General features: G+C 45.1%; 1 protein-coding gene across 1 annotated transcript in view; it reads left to right on the top strand.

The window, feature by feature from the left end:
• Window positions 1–7,682, top strand: part of LOC138498467 (zinc finger protein 420-like) — a 378,622-nt gene extending 370,940 nt beyond the window's left edge. The window contains exon 3 of the mRNA XM_069622217.1: window positions 3,962–7,682. Coding sequence (XP_069478318.1) covers window positions 3,962–4,556 — 595 coding nt within the window. The 3' untranslated portion in view covers window positions 4,557–7,682. The remainder of the gene's footprint in view (window positions 1–3,961) is intronic.
• The last annotated feature ends 14,209 nt before the right edge of the window (window positions 7,683–21,891 follow it).

Here is a 21,891-nt window from a genome sequence, read left to right as displayed (position 1 = left end):
GAGACTAGTTGAATGTGAAGAGGGATCTGAACCCGGCTGAGGGGGATCTGAGGTGAACCGTGAGTCACCCGAGAAGGAATCATTTTGGAAATACACAATTGGTCCGAACCGGCTGAGGGAGACTAGTTGAATTTTGAAGAGGGATCTGAACCAGGCTGAGGGGGATCCGTGGTGTTCTGTGAGTCACCCGAGGAGGAATATTTTTGGAAATACAAGAGAAAGGGGATCTGAACCCGGCTGAGGGGATCCAGGGAGAAACCTCCAAGATTGTTTAGTTACAAGAAGAAAGGAACGTTCTACGTTTTTGTTTTGTGCATCAGGCCCTCCGAAACAAGAGACTTTGATGGAAAGGAGACTTGAGTACAGAAGGCCCCGATACTGGAACTGTCATTGTATCCTCTTACCGCAGATGCCAGAGTGTGAGCTTTGCTCAGAGTGAAATGTTTGGCCCAGTGCTGAAAACGTGGGTAAGGAAGGCCATCTGCCCAAGTATCCTGATTATCATTTTGTGAACACTTCCTTCTTTTTCATGAACTATTTGTAACTAGAAGTAAGGATTGGCAATAGTTTTTTTAGTGTAAGCCCTTTTTTATTTGACACGACTCTACTAGGACTACATTCTTTATTATTTGATAGTTGTAGCTTGCTCCAACCTTACATATATGTTTAGATAGGCGTTTTGAACACCTCTTTGAAAGTTCAATAAACACCTAGTGGATTCTAGTCAAATAAAAAGGGCCTATACTAAAAAGAACTGTTGCCAATCATTAGCTCTAAGCTACAAATAGTGTGGGATAATGTTCACAAAAAGAAAGAAGTGTTCACAAAATGATAAGTGGGGATGTTTAGGCCATTGGCCTCTCTTCTGCACATTTTTAGCAAGGGACAAGGCGGGTCTCTCGAGCATAGCACACTCTTAGGCTTCTTCAGAACAAGGTCACAGTTCCTTTTACCAACATCAGGGCCTTCTGTACCCAAGTCTCTTTCTTTAAAAGTCTCTTGCTTCAGAGGGCCCGATGTGCCAGAAACAAAAAAAGTTCCTTTCTAAACATTCAAGCTGGGCGATTCACCCTCGATCCCCTTCAGTGGGGCTCAGATCCTTCTTTCACACTTAGCCTCCCTCAGTCTGGTTCAGACCAACTTTAATTCGCAGGCATCCCTCAGTCAGTTTCACATTTGCCACAGTAATGTCTTTGCGGGTGCGTTACTGTTCACCCAGGATCCCCCTTAGCCGGGCTCAGAACTATTTTAGTTCACAAGCAATCGACGACTTTCAAATGTGCACTGGATTCATCTTAAGCCGCTACAGGACCACTTCAATTTCACAGTTCAATAATTCTTACACGCTCAGCGGGTACCAAACGGGGACCTTCGAGTGAGCACCCACCTGGCGCCGGACCACTCTGTATCTGGTACCTAATTCGGCTTCATAAAGTTCAATCTCATTAAAGTTCTCTTTCTTCATACAATGTTGCTGCTTGCAACCTTGAGCATAGCACAGTCTGGTCTGCTAGCAGTTCCGTATGGGAGAGAAAAGGAGAGTCAACAGCTACCCCTAATCAACCGTGTAGAAACGGTAGGCTAGAGAGAGGCAGTAGAATAGTTAGCAGAGATACTAGCTAAAGGAGGTCACACAATGTTATTGATACAAAAGAGTTTATGGTAAATAGATGTATTCATAAATTCAAAACACACTTCTAAAAAGCTGGAGGTTCACAAAGGACAATTGAACCTATAAAAGTTGCATTTGAGCCCAGTCGAGCTCGGAGACTGAAATATTTAAACTGTTTAGTACATCACAGTTTCATAAGTGAGGGTCAGTAACATTTGGTGCGAAATTTGATACTCTGTATGGGCTAGTAGTATCCGTTGTCGAAACATAATTATGTTTCTAGTTCGGGATGGAGTCAGCCTTCACTGGGAAAGAGATGTTCGCAGGTGAAGGGTCCGAACTGTCATCAGGACGTTGTTCAAAATGGTGGTCGCCTACAGGGACAGATGACAAGTAAGTAAGTGTATTGGAGGAGGGGGTGACCTTACAAGAAAGACTTGTGTGGAACTGCGAGGTAAAAAGCCTACCTGGGTAGTATCAGCGGTTGAGCTTGAGTGTTTTAGTTCCTGCGCTGTTGGTTGGCAGGGCATCCATAGCTAGAGTCTACAGGGAAATGATGTCAATGAGTAATCTTAATATTAAGGAGGGTCATAGCTAATAAATGACAAAAAGAGAGAGAGGAGGGCATACCTTAGGTAGATGATCTGTCCAGGAGCAAGTTAATTGCTGGAGAAAACACACAACACGGGTTGGATGCCGTGGTGAACAGTGGCCGGTGTAGAGTGGAAAATACTGGCACTGAATGGGGTAAAGAATACAAAAAGGTCCAAATAAATATTAGCAAAAAGGTTGGATGGTGCCAAATTAATTATTACATGTGCCTAGTTGTATGTGGTGGACCAAGGTGCAGTTAGAATTGCCCCAAGTGGCATGAAGAGTGGCGCAAGTAAGGAGGCAGGTTAAGGTGCCATGAATTACCCAGACAGAGCGAAAAAAGGTGCCTGTGTGTTTTAATGCAAGTGCCGGGGGCTGTAAAGGCTGTGGAAATGCTAGGTGAGACAGCCATTTTTTGGTCGGTGCGAGATGAGCCAAGTTCCTCCAACTCACCGGCTTTGCTGTACTCTCTGACGTTGCCTTACTGTTGGAGTCCAGGCAGTACCACAGTGGCAATCGCTTCTCTCCACCTTGGATATCAATGCGGAAGAGCCCTGTGTACCTTTAACAGACGCTACACCATTCGTCAGCTGCAATTCCCGGTCTTATGTTTCTTTTCCTTGAGTCTTCTTGAAAGTCACGGTCCTTTCTCGAAAAGTGCAAGGGTAATTCCCTCCTTGTCATCCTCTCTGGTCTCGCCGCCTTTCTCCTCAGTTTAAACTGCCATCTCGGAATTGCTGCTATCGTGTGCGTTTTGCCTTGCTCCGAGTGTGCTTTCGTGCTCCGCCTTTAATCGGGGTGGTAACGTGTGATGGAAGTCAGGTGTGCGTAATTATCAGTAATTGCCTGACTCTGCCTGACCCTTGTGTTGGGACATGTCGGGTATACAGCTCTGGTTTTAGTCCATTGTCGCTCAAGATAGATTGCCTGTGAGAAAGTGTTTGTGTCGGAAAGGGTGGGGGGGTTGAGTTTCTAGGTATCCTACCTGGTAGGATGGTGAAAAAGTGTTAGGAAGGGGATACTGCGTCTCACGCTTCGGTGTCCCACTCCCCGAAGACCCATCATCCGGGTGATTTCCCCCCGCACTGGTCCACCCCCAGGACCTGGATCCAATAGCGATGGCTGTGTACTGGCCACCTGGATGACAGATCTCCAGGCACTAGCAGGTGAGACACCTTCAGGTTTCTCACTTTAGTGGGTGAAAACAAATCTCATTCACCCAGTGATTGTTTTCAGCGGTGAAAACACATAGATCGCTATTATTACAGTACTTGGAAACTGGCATGAAGCGCTATATAAAAACGTGGTAGTAATATTATTCATTATATTTCAGCTCTTCCAATATTTGGCTAACATTCTGAAAGCCTCCTGCATGCACTCACTTATTATTTTTTCATTTATAGGTAAAGGGGTGCAGTAGAGATAACTGCAACAGCTCTCCAAACAGCAGAATTACAGCTCAACGAGTGGACGGAGAGTGAACAAGCGGCGCTCTGTTGTTCGATGCATCAGAAGCATCCATTCTATAGAGAATCTTTGCTCTGAGCCTGCATCTGTGCTGACATCAGAGGAACTGTACTGAGAACAGACTGGCCAAAGTGTGAGGAGGTCAAAAAGGTGTCACTGAAAGCTGACACTTGTACAGATATCGCAGCATCCTGCTGGGAAAGTCATGCAGTATACGGTGTGCGATAAAAGCTTCAGTCATGGCTCCCATCTGTCCAGGAATAAGATTCTGCAGACGAAGAAGAAAACCTACCAGTGCACGGAGTGCGAGAAAAGCTTCACTCACAGTTCTTCTTTGTTATCACATCAGAGGGTCCATACCGGGGGGAAACCATACCAGTGCATGGAGTGTGGGAAAAGCTTCACTCGGAGCTCTAATCTGTTATCACATCAGAGGGTCCATACTGGGGTGAAACCATACCAGTGCACGGAGTGTGACAAAAGCTTCAGTTATAGCTCTGGTCTGTCCGTGCATCAGATGCAGCATACGGGGGAGAAACCATACCAGTGCACAGAATGTAAGGAAAGCTTCATTCAGAGCTCTTATCTGTCCAGGCATCAGATGCTGCATACTGGGGTGAAACCATACCAGTGCACGGAATGCGAGGAAAGCTTCACTCAGAGCTCTCATCTGTCCAGGCATCAGAGTCTGCATACTGGGAAGAAACCATACCAGTGCACAGAGTGTGATAAAAGATTCTCTCAGAGCTCGAATCTGTCCAGACATCAGATGATCCATACGGGGGAGAGACCATACCAGTGCACGGAGTGCAAGGAAAGCTTCAGGCGTCGCTCTCATCTGTCCAGGCATCAGATGCTGCATACTAGGGAGAAACCAGACTAGTGCACGGAGTGTGAGAAAAGCTTCACTCTGAGCCATCACATCAGAGGATCCTTTCTGGAGGAAAACTTGTATCAGTGTATGGAGTAAGAGAAAAGCTTCAGTCCTAGTTCTCAACTTTAAAGGCATCAGATACTACATACTGGAGAGAAACTGTAATGACATACAACATACGCGCAAGCTTCACTCTGGGCTCTGACCTGTTAAAAAACATCACATGGTCCACGTTGCCGAGAAACTGAACCAGAGCACGAAGTGCAAGAAAAGCTTTGCTCAGTAGTTTGCTCCGTTCCGCTGTCAGACAATCGCTCCAAGTGAGAAACTTTAATAGTGTAGGAATGCAAGACAAGTTTCTCTCAGAGCTGTGAATTGTATGAACATTAGCAAAGCCTCTTGGAGCGATATGGGCCGTCATCAGAATATCCATTCAAGGGGGGAAACGTACCCCACTTGTAAACACAGAGGTCCCAGCAGTGAGGAGAACACATACAGATAACCTGAAAGATTATAATGCAAATAAAAACATGGACTGGACTGGATGTCGGCCTGCCCCTGCCATGGATCTTGAGTGCTGCTTTGTATTTGTGAATAATATCAATATATGTCCACATAATGCATACATCAATTGCTTCATCAAAACCTTCTTGTGTCATTCAATTGAATTGCCAATTACAGCTGGTAGTTCAGTCCCATTCTGCATAGAAAAAGCAAGTATTCTGTCCCCTTTTCTTGTTAAATTGTATGCAGAAATTTTGGATAGAGAGGCAGTCGCTGAATCAAGGCAAACCGCTTTAATAACGGTTATTCCTAAAAAAAGGTAAGGATCCTTTGTTATGTGAAAATTACTGACCAATTTCACTTTTGAACGTGGATGTGAAACTCCTGGCAAAAATATTCGCTAGGAGATTAAACGGCCTGCTTCCAAAGTTAGTTCATAAGAATCAAACTGGCTTTATGTGTCGTAGGTGTAGTAGTGATAACTTGCGGGAGTTGCTTGATGTAATTTATCTAATAAGACACTCTGTGGAGAGGCATATGCACTAATAAGTATTGCACAGAGAAGGCTTTTCACAGAGTAAGCTGCGATTTTCTGCCTCAGATTTTGCTTAAAATAAATTGTGGGCCGCCTTTTCTTAGATCATTTAGAGCCTTATATAGAGATGTAAAGGCAACTGTAGCTGTCAATGGGAGTCGCTCTGAGAGTTTTCGGATCCTGAAAGGTACTAGGCAGGGTTGCCCTTTATCCCCGCTATTGTTTGATTTATTCATTGAACCTCTCGCCATTATGATTAGGAGTCATCCAAATATAATGGCTATTCCATTTGGGGAGTATGTGTCCAAAGTTCTTTTGTATGCAGATGACCTCTTGGTACTGATATCGAGCGCAGATCGATCATACCCATTGCTTCTATTAACTTTGCAGGAGTTCGGTAAATTCTCTAATTATAAAGTTAATGTGGCAAAGACCTTGATTTATCCGGTTTCCATGTCATGCCATATGGGGTTGTTTGATGTAGTTAGGGGAATGTGGGCTGATTCGGATCTTAAATACTTGGGTATCCATGTAAATAGGGATGTTGAGTCCTTGCTTGCACATAATATTCGCCTGAAAATAGCAGAAGTAGATGGTCTTTACTGTAGATTGGAGAAGCTAAAACTGTCCCTACGGGGTAGAGTTAATGTAGTGAAGATGTCCATCCTTCCAAAATTCTTGTATGTCTTTAGCATGCCCCCCTACCACTTTCGAATAATCTTTTGGAATTGATCAATAAGTCCTTGGATAAGCTTGTGTGGGGAGAACGAAACCGGGCGTGTGTCCCGAAAGATGTCCTCCAGAAATCGGTGAAGTTGGATGGCTTTGGTTACCCTGACATAAAACGTTACCATTCTGCATTTACTCTGCGCAAGTTGCACCATTGCTTGGGGTCTGATCACATTAATTGTCCAGGTTGCATTGAAATTGAGAAGGGCCCAATTTCTCCCATCCCTCTGGATATTCTTTTGTTCATGGATAAGAGGTTGCGCCCTTTTTAAAGCATGTTGTGCGAGAATGGCATAATTGTAATGAGATTAGGGATGAGAAATATTTGCTGTGTGCGGACTCCATCTTATGGAAGATTCTGGCCATAAAACAGAATAACCGTGTTTTGTTGTGGATTATGTGGCAGACAGCAGGTATATGGAAAATTGGGCTGGTTTATGATGGCCAAAGTATGGTTGATTTTAAGTTCCTGCGATTTTAAATACAAGCTGAAACCGTCTGAGGTTTGTTGGAATAATGCTCTACGGGAACTTTTCGCTGTGCTTTTTTTCGCCTTTGAATTCTACGTTGCACATCTTTCAAAGGCCATGCCTTTATCTGCATCTACTTTGTATAAATTGATTGCACCTTTGGTGTCTCAGTTGCCATCACAACGTGGTAGAGGTAATTGGGACTCGGATCTGAGTTACTCATTGTCAGATATTGAGTGGTACCGCTTTTGTACAGGTTCAGTTAAATACAAGGCGGATTTAGTTTTGAGGTGCACGCAACAAAGCATTAACCATTATCTGTACTGGTCCCCAAGAAAGATGAAACTGAGCACGTTATGTAATGTAGACCTATGTTGAAACTGTAAAAGAGAGATGGGCACTATGCTTCATATATTATGGTTATGTGGTAAGATATGGCTATTCTGCGATGGTGTTTTTCAGAGAATGGAATTAGTTATGGATCTGGCTATACCCAGAGATCCACTTGTTGGTGTCCTAGGTTTAATTTCCTTAGGTGTTGGACTGTCTACTAGTAAAATGTTCTGGGCATATAGAGCCCTCCTCCTTGCCAAGAAACAAATTTTGAAATTTTGGAAAAGTGACACTTCCCCCAATATTGACGATTGGTTGCTTTTCTGTCAAGGAGAGAGACAATTTCCTCTAATGCAAAGAAACAGCTTGACAAATGTGAGAGGATTTGGGGGGCATTTAATGATCTTTATGTTTAATCATTAGTCGCATTCTAGGATTCTTGTTTTCATTTGATTTCGGATTTTCTCTTACTTTTATTTGTTTCCTTTTTCTATTATTTTATTCTTTGACTTCTGCCCTTCTTTGTTATTCCTTTAAAGATTAGTCTACCAATGTGTATCTGAATGAGTATGACCTTGTACATTTGTATTATTGTATTGTTTTTATTGTTTATGTAGTAAGGTTTTAAATTAATAAAGTCTTGAAAAAAAAGAAATAGGAAGTATATAATACTCTTGTCAGTACAGAAATGTCAACTTTGAAAAATGAAAGTATCTTTTTGTATTTCTATAAAAGGTGTTCAAAATAATATAAAAACGGGATTGATCAAAATCCAATATCTCTAAAGGTTTTTAAAATGATCTAATTTCATACATTTGTATATGCTCTAAGAAATAAACTCATTATTTTGTTTGAAAGTGCTTTTTGTCTTTGAGAAACATAAAATCACAAGGAATTGACCAGTCAATAATATGTGATCAGTTCTGTCAGTTGCTTTACCTGTCTCTCAAGATGGGGGGTGAGCTTGCCTTGATGGGGGTGAGCTTGCCTTGATGGGGGTGAGCTTGCCTTGGTGGGGGGGTGAGCTTGCCTTGATGGGGGGGTGTGGGTGAGCTTGTCTTGATTGGGGGGGGTGAGCTTGCCCTGATGGGGGAGTGTGAGCGCGCCCTGATGGGGGTGAGCTTGCCCCGATGGGGGTGAGCTTGCCCTAATAGGGATGGTCTTGCCATTGTGGGGTTGTGCTTGCTTTCATTAGGCTGGGCTCACCTTGATAGGGCTAGGCTCACCTGGATACGTCTGTACCTCTCTTGATAGGGTTGAGCTTGCCTTGATATGGCTGACTTGCCTTAATAGTGTTGGGGCCACTTTGATGGGGCTGGGTGTGCCTTGATGGGGCTGGGTGTGCCTTGACGGGGCTGGGCTTGCCTTGACGGGGCTGGGCTTGCCTTGACGGGGCTGGGCTTGCCTTAATACAGGTTCTTAATGCACATCCTTTATGAGCAACCAGGCCTGCCCAACTGAACTTCTCCCCACGCTATGACTTCTCCCCTCTTCCAATATGCATGTGTCTAACTGCCTAGCCATTTTGGCGTCGGACCATGTTCTGTTTGTGGTCTTTTCATGTTTTTCATTTAGAGTAGTTGTTAACTGGGTGAAGTTGGGCATTTTCTCAGACTTTCTGGGCCTGACGTCATTGGTGTTTTATTGTTGGGCTGTCTGCATGGAGTTGTCTGCATGGACTGCAGTTTATTACCTTTCACTACTGGGGGCCCTGCGGTGTCCAGCTACAATAGGGCAAGGCTGTAGGAAGGTCAAACGGTGACGCACCTGACACAGGATAGGTATATTTTAATCAAGTGTATACACTTGATAAGTATAAACTTCAGAGTTTGTTGGGTATGGGGTTGAACCGAACACCGAATAGGAACCGCGGAACAAGCTATAAAAGTGGAGATATTCCTAATGAAAGCACGACATCGATGGGACAACACACAGTGGGATATTCCTGCTGTACCCAACACCTCCAGTGGGCTTTCCCAAAATCACAAAGTAGTAACCTTATGCTTGTCCCTACAGTGACACCCTATTCTACAAATCAGTGCCCTAAGAGGAGGAGACGAAAAAGATTAAAAACCTAGTCTCAAGTCATGTGGCATCCTGGCTAACCCTATGCTAAAAACATAAATTGTTCTAAATCTTGGCCAACAAAAAAATTAAGAAAATCAACTTCTGTCCAGAAATGTCTAGGCCAGTCCATAACAAAACACTAGGAGGGTTCTCCTGGAGGGGTTCTTTGGGTATTACTGACTTGTCCCTTTTTTGGTCTTCCTTGTCAAACGATCCACCTTTACACCTCTGCCAGGCATCAGGGGTTTCACTCCTCGCTTTTAGGCTACCCCTCTGACTCTTGCCTTCTAGTATATACTGTGTGACCAGGTCAGTAATCAGACCTTTGGCCTAATTACAAGTCTGCTGGTCTGGAAATAAGGGTGCCGGTAGCAACGTACCGGCAGACTACAAATGTGCCTGCCGGCGCCTTTAAACGCGGCAGGTCTGACCTTCCGGGCGCAACGGCCCCAGTAGGAAGAGTTGTCATGGAAGCACTGTTGCCAACGGTGCCGGTGCTTCCGAGTCCCCATTCCAGTGAAGTTCTCTCAGACTCCACGGGAATGGGGACTAGTGTTTTCCGCCGCCTGATATCCCAGGCCGCCGGGACTTGTAATTTCCCGGTGGCACCGGGATCTTAGGCGGTGAAAACTGTGTTAGAGAACCCGGGTTCCCGCCAGACTTGGAATGAGGCCCCTTGTCACGAGTAGCTGGGAAACCCTCTCAGTTTTGGCAGAGAAGCAGACCACACAGGAAGCCTGAGCCAGTCCTACACCAGAGGTGATCGTTTTAGTTGATAAGGCACCAATTCCTGTCCACTCCCCATGTACCTGCTTGTATTTGATCAGTGCCAACTTTCATCACCCATCCCTCTACATGCACATGCTTGCCAGTCTTGTGTTTTCATTGAAGGCATCCTCAGGACCCCAGTCTGTTCACCCGTATGAGCGTAATCCTTTAAGACATCCAAAGTTCTAAAGAGCGGAATGCTCTGCGTCACCAGAGAGAAAATTCTTTAGCAGAAAAATAGAAAAGCTGCACAGCCACGGGGAAAACCTTAAAGCGCCAAGAGTCGGTGCATTGCGCCGACTCCCAGCAACAGAGGGAAACTAGACTCTTATTTCTGCCCTGCAGAGCGGTTTAACCGTGAAATGAATTCCCAAACACTAACCAGAGACTATGCCCCAGAGCGGCATCTGAACAAGAATTGGGACATTCACTGGTGCAAACCACCATGGTCGCTTGCAACACAGCGGCTCTGCACAAGGAAACTGGGTGGGGTTTAGCCCCAGTTTTGTAATTGTTCACCCTTTCTTTTTCAACTAATGCAAGCCAACATTCCCCAACCCTCCCCCAAAGGAAAAGAAAACCAAAAAAATGTATATTACTTTGAGTTGAAGAATCGCAAGATAAGAATGAAATTTCAGGGAGGACTTTGCCCACATTACTTTCATCCCCTTTCCCTGAGTGGTCCTCCCACGGTTAATGAGCAATCCTCCTCCAGAGCAATTTTGGGGTCACCTCCTAATCATATTGAATTAGCTATGACTGAAACCCTTCCGGTTTCCAAACTTCCCCCAGCCACCCACTTTTTCCGGTTTCATGTCCCAATCTGCTTATCAGGCCCCCCGATTCTCAGTGAATAGGTCCCCCTCTACCTCGAATCATGTTGTCATGTACTATATAAATGAGCTTTTCATTGCGTATATATCTAAAATCTTGTTCAACAAGTATTAGATGGTGTTTCCCCTGTGCCATTAGCTCCTCTGGAGAGATTCCATGGGAACCTCCTGAGGTAGGCACAGTTCAAAGCACCGGTCCCCATCCAAGTGATTGCCCCTGTCCCTGTGCCATTAGCTCCTCTGGAGAGATTCCACGGGAACCCCCTGAAGTAGGTACAGTTGGAAAACCAATGCGAACTGCAATGATGTGCCGACCCCAAGCGTTCCCCAGTGACTTTCATGCTGGTGTCTTTTATGCTGTTGTACTTTGGTGGGAATGCAGCCAATTGTTCTATTCTGCTGGTAAAGAGACAGGACTGTGTACTGCAGGGCTTTTCGGGGTTTATAGGAGGAGATGGAATTGCTGTTCGCCCAAAAGGTGTACTTTCAACCGCCTGACAATTCGCTACTAAGTCTCAGACAAGATCACTGCGATCTGTTAACCTACACCACCACGTCTAGTCACTTGATGGTTGAAACAAACTTCACTATCAGGAATGGAGGTCCAAACTGAAGGACGTGTTACCCCAAGTTGTAAGTCCGCCTCACGGGTGTACAGACTATGTTGATCTCGTAGAACTGCATCATAGCCTGAGTGGAAAGGGGACCAGTCTGATTGTTTCTCGCCCCAAGGGGGTGTCTTGCCTTCAGGAAACTGTTTGGAGGTGTGGCTGAACCTATGCAGATGGAAGGCGTGAAGGGCCCCATACACAAGGAAGAAGGGGAGAATAAAAGGGCACAACAATTCTGCCTATATTGCGCAAGGCCATGTCATTTTATTCAGGAATGCCTGGCCAGGCCCAAAGGACCACGCAAAGTAGAAGGAGCTACGGACAACACACTGAGTACTCCAACAAAAAACTAGAGAGCCCAATGCTTCCGAATACAGACACGTCTACCCAGGGCACACCTATGTCTTCTCTGGGGGGAACAAACAGATATTCCCATATGATGCTGCTGGTAGTGGTGACCATCCCTGGATGCAACCCCCAAGCCGGCGAAGCCTTCATTGACTAAGTGGCAACGGGAAAATACATTGTTGAACATGTGCCAGTATGTTAGGCACCATGTTGGTTTCTAGAGGGCATATGTGCGGTGCATGGCACAAGCCAGACCTCAGGTTATCAGACTGAAAGTATAACACTGCAGTGCGTGGATGGGCATATAGAAGACATCGCCTTTACTTTAAATGACGTTCCGAAGTTCAAGTTAATCCTTGGCAAAAAGTGGGTAGCGGAACATAACCCCCAGATTTGCTGTAGGGAGTGGTCTTTGCAGTCCACGTCCGAAACCTGTCACCCTGCGAACGGAAAGCTACAGAAACACTGCCCATGCTAGTATGGAAAACATTGGGTTGGAAATGATCGCAGAGTTTCAGGACTATACGGATGTCTTGGACAAGCAATGACCAAGACTCTTCTGCCATACAGGTCCTATAACTGCCAAATCGACCTGGTTCCTGGGGGCCAACCTCTGTGCAGCTGGATCTACACCTTGAAAGAGCCGGAACAAAGACCCCTTTGCCAATATCGTGAATACTTTACAAGCGCCTTTATCCGTCTGTCTAAATCCCCAGTGTATTCGCCCCTGTACTTCGTACCAATAAGGAAGTTGACCTCTATACTTGTATTGATTACAGGGGTCTTAACAAAATCACGATAAAGAACGTATACTTGATTCCGTTGATCCCTGTTTTGCTGCATCAAGTGAAAGAGGCCACAGTTTATACCAGGCTATACCTGCACGGAGCCTACCACCTAGTGTGAGTCAAAGCAGGCGACTAGAGAAGTATGGCCTTTTTTATTCTGCTTGTGCAACTCGCCAGCATTATTCCGGTACTTTACCAGAGAGGGGCCTTAGATATATATATATATATATATATATATATATATATATATATGTATATATATATATATATATCTTTTTTTTTTTATTTGTATGGGGTTTACCAACCTTTTACAAAAGAATTTGGAAAAAATAATTGCAACATAATAACAGTGTAGTGGCAAAATAACAGAAAGAAAAATAGCACAGTACACATAGTCCACATTTTTCAATAATTCCGAAAACTGAAACGAAATGGGAAAACAAATTATATAACTAACAATAAAATAACAAAGTTTAGTAAAGTAAAAATTACTCTGCAAAAGTTAAAAAGGTTTCCATTCAAACTAAAACAGTTCTTCCTATACATCTTTCCTTTCCATATCCAATCTTAGTATTTAATAAATCAGGTTAGACGTGCATACATACTCTTTTTCCCCTCATTACAGATCATCTTAAGCTCCTGGAGTCTTAGAAAGTGATATTGCAGCTATTGTCAGACCGGGCGAATGTCCAGAGATCCTCCAATCCCAGAACATTTCTGATATGTAGTAGGGGGAATCAATCCCAAATTTACCAAACCAGATACACCTTGCAGGCCAGGTTCCTTCACAATCCAATAGTAAATGCTTAACAGTTTGTTCTTCTGGGTTTATACAGATCTTACATAGTTGGATTGCCTGGTCCTCCTGCCCTCTTTTTGCGTGGACTTCCCCGGTATGTACTGCATTCAATCTCAATCTTAGGAATTTTTTTTCTGATCCTCCAATCCGGGGACTTTATCAGATATTTATTGAGATGTCCTAATTCTGTATCATCTTTTTGGAGTTTATTTGGATTTTTCACAGAGCGTATTTCATCAGTAGTGTTTATCCAATCCATCTTGTCCCATTGTTTTTTTTGCTTTTACAGGATTCTCAATTATTGTTTCGATATCAATGTCCATTTTGTCCAACCATTCTTTTACTTGAGAGTCAAGGTTCTTTAACATTTTTTGATTTATTTTTCCCAAAGTGGCCTGTAATGTCTGGGTATAATGATCCTTCTTGGGCCAGTAGAATCAGCCGAAAAAGGGAGACCCATTTCCATCCGACCTGGGCTTTCATGGATTTTAGGCCTAATTCGAAACTTAGGTTTGCCACGGGAAGGCACATTGGCAACCCTAAGACATCCTTCCACAACACACCCTCCCATCTTTGCCAGTTCCCTTCCCAAATCTGCGGTTTTGCTTCTATGCCATAGTGCAGAATTGGGATGACTTTGGCCTGATAGAATTTTATGAGAGGACGTAAAGAGAACGCACAATATCTCACCAAGATTATTTTCATTTGCGCTGCAAGTTTTTTCGTTTTCGTGAAAATATCATGTTCGACCTTATGGACTGCCGGGGATGCGTATATTTTATAACCAAGGTAGGTTAGTTCTACAACCCTTGGAATATGCTGACCTCCCATCTTCCATTGTTGGATATCATTTAGACATCCGTGGCATAGTCTACATCAAATATATTTTTGTGTGCTCCCGCAATATGGACGACCATGTGGAACATGTGCTGTCCGTGTTGTAGCAGGTAAGGCACTATCAGCTCTTTGCAAAGCTGTAGAAAGGCTCCTACCCAACAAGTATAGTTCCTAGGATTTATTCTGACCCCCAAAGGAATCGTAATGGATCCCAAGAAGGTGGAAGCTGTCACACAATGGCCAGGTAGAGCTATATTCCCTTTCTGTCTCAGTCCTTCCAGTATCTCTAGTTCTTTTTTATTCAGACCATTCATGAATATTGATGTTGTGCTTTTCTCTCTTTCAGTTTCCTCTTTTCCAGGATACGTGATCTCATATTCCTTTACATCCGCACAGTTACGGTTTATCAAGGAATTCACATTTTCCTTAGCCTCCCATTCAGGGAATTGTATAGTTTTCTTTCTTAGACTGTTAAATTAACATTTCAACAAACTTCCTCTCACGACCTTCTCCGTATCACAGAGACGAGTGAGCCAGTTTAAATAATGTTGTTTCGGGATCTTCCCGTGCCTTGCCGGTTTCCCCGTTACCCTTACTCTTTATCGGAAAACCTCTCTGGGCTTCTTACAGGCTTCACGTCTGCTTTGCTTCTCCCCCGTATGGTTGTTCATTTTCTTCAGTGTCCTTCACATTAACTCTTTGCTCATCTGCTCAGCGATTCGGTAGGATAACTGGGAGCCGCGCAGCTTGCTACAGCTTCCCAGCGGTGGCATTGACACTGTTGTATGGGCCTGCTGCTTGTACCTTCTCAGGCTCTCGGTTTCTTTGGACCCACACGGCTTGTTCCTTCTCAGCCTCACGGCTACGCTGGCGTCTCAGCGTTCTCCTTGCTACCTCCCAGCAAGTTTGTACCTCACGGTGTCAGTGTCCCGTTGCGAGTCCGCCTCCTCTCTGCATCACTTAAACAGGGCACCTGCCCTGCTTGGCAACAACTTCATCTCTTGCTCCTCATCCCTCTTCTCGCTTCATGTCTGGTGAGTCTTCATATTTCAATCCTATCGTATCAGTGGATTGAATACTTCAGTTTAAAGAGACAGTTTATTTTTCTCCCAAATAATAGCATTTGTTAACTTCTTCCACGTCCATGTTTTGATCAATGTTATTGTTTGACAATCCCATACATGCCATCATGTTTTCTCGTGTAGGAAGTTCCTCACAGGAACAGGAGTCCTTGTCCCCAAAGGGGAGTCTCTACCAGTGAGGTCTTGCTTGCCTCTTCCCCTAGTGAGGGTGCTGTGGAGCAGACTCATCTCCCTAGCCCCACACAGGGGGTGCCCCGTTGGGGAGTAGGGACGAATTCCATCAATTTGTCAAAGTACCCCTGGTCAAACTCCCAATGGCTATGGAATTGACTCAAGTTTTTATGACACACATAGTCGGGCTATGTGGAATACCACCGTAATCGTGTCGTGTAAAGACTGGAGGGGTGGGTCTGTACTTCTGCTCTCTTTATGGTAGAGGAGAGGCACAGAGGACCCCAGCCAAGATTCTCTATTATTGGCTATGTGGAATACCACCGTAATCGTGTCGTGTAAAGACTGGAGGGGTGGGTCTGTACTTCTGCTCTCTTTATGGTAGAGGAGAGGCACAGAGGACCCCAGCCAAGATTCTCTATTATTGGTAACGTAGCCTAGCTTCTCAGGAGGTGATGCAGGCTGGTTCTTAAGTACAGCCTAGTCCCCAAGCCCCCACAAAGGAATGTCCACACACTGTATGAGTTAAAACACAGTCTTTATATAATTAATATTCAAGGTTATGTACACTATCACAATAACTAACTTTGTGCTCAGAAAATCTACAATGGTAAATATATACAGTTCTAAAGTGGTACCACAATTATTATCAGATCTCATTAAAGTGCATCAAATATACTCTGGTCAAATGTCACACAGATCACTTAATAAAGGCAACCAACAATAGACATAGGAAGAAAGCAGTCGGTTAGATCAATTGGCAGAATACTGGCCTCTACCGTTAAACACAGTTCTGTGTGGAGATCCCCCCCCCCACCTGGGCAACCTGTAAAGCAAAGATGTATCACAAGCCCAGTCCATATATTGTATATTGTTCTATAAGTCTTATTTCCTTCTACCCCCCCAATGTACCTGGTGGAGCAGAGTTCTTTGAAGAGGCGTTAATGAATCCTTCTTAAGTGACTCCGTTTAAAGCAGGAGCCACCGATCGTTGAGAGGCGTCAAAGAAGGTGAATTTGGCGTGGACAGCGTCAATGAAAAGTTCAAGGGTGCCGAGACCACGGCGTCGATCCAGGCAGTGCTCGTTGGCAACGTCCTGCGAGGATGAGGTGTGCGGGCACCTCAGCGTTTGATAGTTCAGGACCGCAAAGAGTTTCTGAAGAACTGTGGCCCGACAAGGGCGTTGAGTCGTCGAAGTCTTTGTGGTCTTTGGGTGGCGGGAACCCCACCGGCGGATTCTCCTCAGCGCGTCGGCATCCTCGACTTTCTCCGACAGGATAAAGCGGTCGTCGGTGCGAACAAGGGAGTCCTTCGATTCAACAGTCTTAGTCAAAGGAGCGGGCAGCTCTGGTCGTCGGCAGCAACAGTTCTTCTTCTTCCAGCTGGGCGTCGAGGATAAGCTGTTCCAGTTACTCTTCAAGTGTCAACTCAGCTTCTGAACAATTTCCAGTGGTGAGAGGTCCCCAGATATACTATTCTGTCTCTTATCCACACTGCTGGGTCATACTCTGCAGCCAATCATATAGAAGGGCATTCATGCAGTCAGTCAGCCAATCAGGCATACAGTGCATTCAGGCCATACTCTCCCTCTCAGACACTGACAACAAGGAATGCGTATTGGGACAAGTACCCAGCCATTCAACACTACACACTGCATTCATACCAGTTTTGGGCAGGACTGTCTCAGTCATTGTGTCAAACACCAGAAACCAGACATCCACAACAAGAAGTGCATATTGGTCACACACTCCATTCACCCAGGTCCCACCCACAGGGTGTACCCACAACATGCAGTCACTGGGAAGGCTCCAGCCAGTCTGGCCTGAACTTCACAACAACACCATATATGGAACTTCCTCCCAACAGCCAGTCAGGGGGAAGGGACAGAGTCAGGGCTTCTCGGGACTTTGGGAAAACACAGTAACAGGCAATAGAAAGCAAGAGGCCGCAGGGGCCATCTTGTTTCCTATCAGGAATCAACTGATTCGAATGGCAAGGCCTGGGTATCCCAAAATGGAGGATACTCAGAGCACCTGTCAAATTCAGCATGGAGCTGCCACCAGCCCATACCCTGCTCTGTGGGCCCCACAGAGGTGCCCAAAAACATACACTAGGGGCACAGGGTTGCACCCCCACCCATGGGTGCCATAAGGGTATCCAATGGGTCTGTGAACCAGACCTAAAACAGGAAGAGCTGCACTGCCAGGAGTCCCACATGGATTCCTTGGCAGAAAATAATACAGAACACAAATGAAAAAGGACTACAGGACAAGGACAGGGAGTCCCTGTCCCTCCAATGCATTTCCAGCATCACCGTCAGATTATGGGAGACAATTAGTTTGCAAGATCTGGACAACATTCTGTAAGACATTGGGCATTGCATCAACTTACGGCTGTCTACGGCCTATCATCCACAAATGGATGGCCAGACAGAGAGGACAAATCAAGTCCTAGAACAATACCTACGCGGTCAACAAGCCCAACAGAAAGACGCGCAAGAAGGGTTAGACCTTCAAGGAGCTGCAAACTTTGCATTCAACAATGCAGCCCACGAATCCACCTGATATTCGCCATTCTTTGCATTGTGGGGGTTTCGCCCCAAAAGCACTGAGTTTACCAAACCACAGGAATGCAATGTCCCTTTGGTGACAGAACACCACAAGCAGCTACAAGGAACCCTGAAGCAGTTGAAAGCGGACCTCCAGAAAGCCAAGAGTGCATACAGCTGACAGGCAAATAAGCATCCGTCCGAACCTACAGAAGCGGGTGACCAAGTGTGGCAAGCCAAACGTAGTCTGAGATTAAAAAGGAGCCCACAACTTCAACTTCATTTCATTTGGCCTTACCCTGTCAAAGAAAAACTAGGCCTTGTCACCTATTGGCTAATCTTACCGCCGTCGCTGCCAGTAGACCCAGTTTTCCATGTCTAATTACTAAATTACAAAAAAAGACACATCCCAAGTTACTCACCCAACCCGTTTCACCCACCACACCACCTGACATCATCCAAGGGGTAACTGATTTTGAGGTTATGAGTGTGTTGGACTTGAAAAATATTATGGGCAAGGTCAATTACCTAGTAGACTGGACGAAATATGGGCCGCAATGCAGGTAATGGGAACCCCCAAGTAACATCAGAGCCTACAGTTGGTCCACGCTTGCCAGCCTGACAAACTCTGAGCACAGTGACATGGGTATTTGAGGGAGGGTACTGTCTTGGCCACAATAGGGGAATCTGGGGACATGGGAAGCAACCACGCCAGGGATGTTGTGAGAAAACCTGAAGGTATCTCACCCGCTAGTCCCCGGGGGATCTGTAATCCAGGTGGCTAGGACACAGCCATCGCTATTGGATCCAGTTCCTGGGGGTGTACCAATGCGGGAGGATCACCTGGATGAGGGGTCTTCGGGGAATGGAAGTGGGACACTGAAGGATGAGACGTGGCATCCCCTTTCCTATAGTACCTTTTCCCCATTCCTACAAGGGAGGATACCTGGAAGCTCTACCCCCCCCCATTTCCCAACACAAACACTTTCTCACAGACATTTCATTGTGAGCGGCAATGGACTAACACCAGAGCCGTATACCTGACATGTCCCAACACCATGGTCAGGCAAGGTCAGGCAATTACTAATCATTAAACACACCTGACCCCCATCACACGTCCCCACACGGATAAAAGGTGGAGCACACTCTGAGTGAGGAAAATCACACAAGGAAGCAGCAGTTCCAAGGTGGTGATTTAACTCGAGGAGAAAGGTGGCCAGACCAGAGAAGGTTGCAAGGAGGGAGTACCCTTCACCTCTAGAAACCGTTACGTTAATGAGCCTTGGAAAGTGACAAGCCTAAGATCGTGAAATGAAACTGAACAAGTCTAGGCTGTGCATCAAAAGTATTCGGGGCACTCCCGTGTCGATAACCCGGGTTGGGAGGAGCTATTGCTGCCATGGCACTGTCCTTGGCTCCTGCAAGAAAGCTGCGCAAGTAGAAGCAGCACAGCCGGTGAGTCGGAGAAACCGATACAAAATCAGCTTATGAATGAAGCAAGGTTGCAAGCGGCAACATTGTATGAAGAAATCCACAAAGGACAGTGTTTGAAGCGCATGTGATGAGAAGAGTGACCAAGTGGAAACTAAATGAGTGAATGTGCTTGGGGGGGGGGGCGGAAAGCCAAACCAGATACCATGTACAGAGTAGTCCAGCTCCATGTGGGTGCTCATTTGAAGATCTCTGGTAGGTATCCAACTGAATGGCACCTGCATTGTGAGAAAGGAACTTTGTATCGAAGTGGTCCTGCGACGGGTCAAGCAAAACCCTGTGCACATTTGAAAGTTCTTCGATGAATATAAAGTGAACTGCAATTGGTCCGAGCCCAGCTGAGGGAGACTAATTGAACACCAGGATCTGAGCCCGACTGAGGTGACTCGTGAGTCACCTGAGATAGTTTAATTGTGGAACCTGAAAATAAATGTATCTGAGCCCAGAAGAGGGTGATCCAGGGTAAGACACCCAATTGTAAGAAGTAAAGAACTTGCTATTTTTGTTTTGAACATCAGGCCCTTTGAAGCAAGAGACTTTGATGAGAAATGAGACTTGAGCACAGAAGGCCCTGATATTGGAATTAGAACTGTATCCTAGTGTCAAAGAAGCCCAGGAGTGTGTGCTTGGCTTGAGTGAACCCGATTGCCCCATGCTGAAAACGTGGGGAAGGGAGGCCAACGGCCAGACATCTGACTTATCATTTTGTGAACACTTCTTTCTTTTTCATGAACATTACAACACATTATTTGTAAAGAAGCAGTAAGGATTGGTAATAGGTTTTTTAGTATAGGCCCTTTTCTTTTGACAAGACTCCACTAGGACTGCATTATTATTATTATTATTTTATGGTAGTAGCTTGCTCCCATCTGTAGATTTAGGTTTAGATAGGTGTTTTTCACCTGCCTTGTGAAAGTCAATAAACACCCTTGAACTGTGATTACTGTCTGTCTGTCTTAGTTAGATACCATGTCTTCCTTACAATGGGGATGCAGCAAGTACTTGGCCCACCTAGACTCAGCTGGTGGCGCTGTGGAGGCAGAAAGAACCAGGCACAGGACAGGCAAACAACTCTTTTCACTGGACAAACAAGACTCCAGAGCACCTCTCGTGGGATTTCGAACAGGCCTATGGGATGACAGCATTCCATGCCAGATGTTCCAAGACCTCATGTCAAAGCAATAAAGTTAAGTATTCTCTAAAACCAATGGAACATTTTACAAAATGACCATGTTGTATCCGAGTTGGTTCCTAGGTTGCCCATATTTGCATATAGAAATAAATCATTATTGAGGAACTCCTTAGTGCATGCACAATGTGATCCTTCTGTTAAACCTAAATTATCTAAGGTTGGCACGTTCCCCCGTTATGCATGTCGGCACTGTCGCAATGTTATCAAAGGGGCTACTACGATCAATCGCCCATATACGGGTACGAAAATCAGGTGAAGGTCAGCTTGTATATGTGATTCATCTAATGTGGGTTACGCTTTGAAATGCCTGTGGCCGTTTTTATGTGTGGAGTTGACAACATGGAAAGCAAAACAACATTGGACAGAACATAAATCACAGATCCATACACAGCTCCTCAGTAGCAGTGCACTTCAAAGAGAAACAACACTCAGTGGCACAACTGCAGTTTGTCAAATGGTAATCCTGGACGTCGCCCTTCCAGGACAACATTGTTAAATTCAGACAATAGATTAGTGAACTATATAGGGTGTTTATTGAACTTTCACAAGGCAGGTGAAAAACACCTATCTAAACCTAAATGTACAGATGGGAGCAAGCTACGACCATAAAATAATAACAATGCAGTCCTAGTGGAGTCTTGTCAAAAGAAAAGGGCCTATATTAAAAAACCTGGACGTTACCCTTCCAGGACAACATTGTTAAGTTCAGATAATAGATTAGCCACTTCACTGTTCATAACCTCTGCAGAATAGCTGTGTGGTTTTCGGGATGCTTCTTCTTGGGTTGTTGTACTCCTCTTTAACAACCCCCTCTTCTACTACTGCCACTATAGAAACCGACTCCTTGGTTCCACAGTGTACCACTACCTCCATCAACTTCAATATGACATCTGCTGACCGTCTTGTACCCAACCACAGTTCTGCTACTTCTGCTTCAACTTTGAATGGGAGAATACTTGGGCATATTAAAGACACAACATTTAGACCTCTCCAGGTGTAGGCAAGGCACTCTTTGTTTCTATGTTTTATGAAAAGGGCAACCTTTTTGCCTCTTCAGTCTGCTTTACTGTCACTTCTGGTTAATCTTTTTCCAAGCAGCCAACTCCCTTTCCCAGCTTTGTATACAAATTCTTGGTTCCAGCCATTACCTTGAAGCTTTGCCACGCTACCAGCTTCATATAACAATATCTCGCTTCTGTCAGTGTCATGTCACGCGGGAGACTGGGGTCTGCCGCTCC

Source organism: Ambystoma mexicanum, chromosome 5q (assembly GCF_040938575.1).
Source record: "Ambystoma mexicanum isolate Mex_15411 chromosome 5q, UKY_AmexF1_1, whole genome shotgun sequence".
NCBI lineage: Eukaryota > Metazoa > Chordata > Amphibia > Caudata > Ambystomatidae > Ambystoma > Ambystoma mexicanum.
This window is presented reverse-complemented; position numbering and strand designations above follow the sequence as displayed.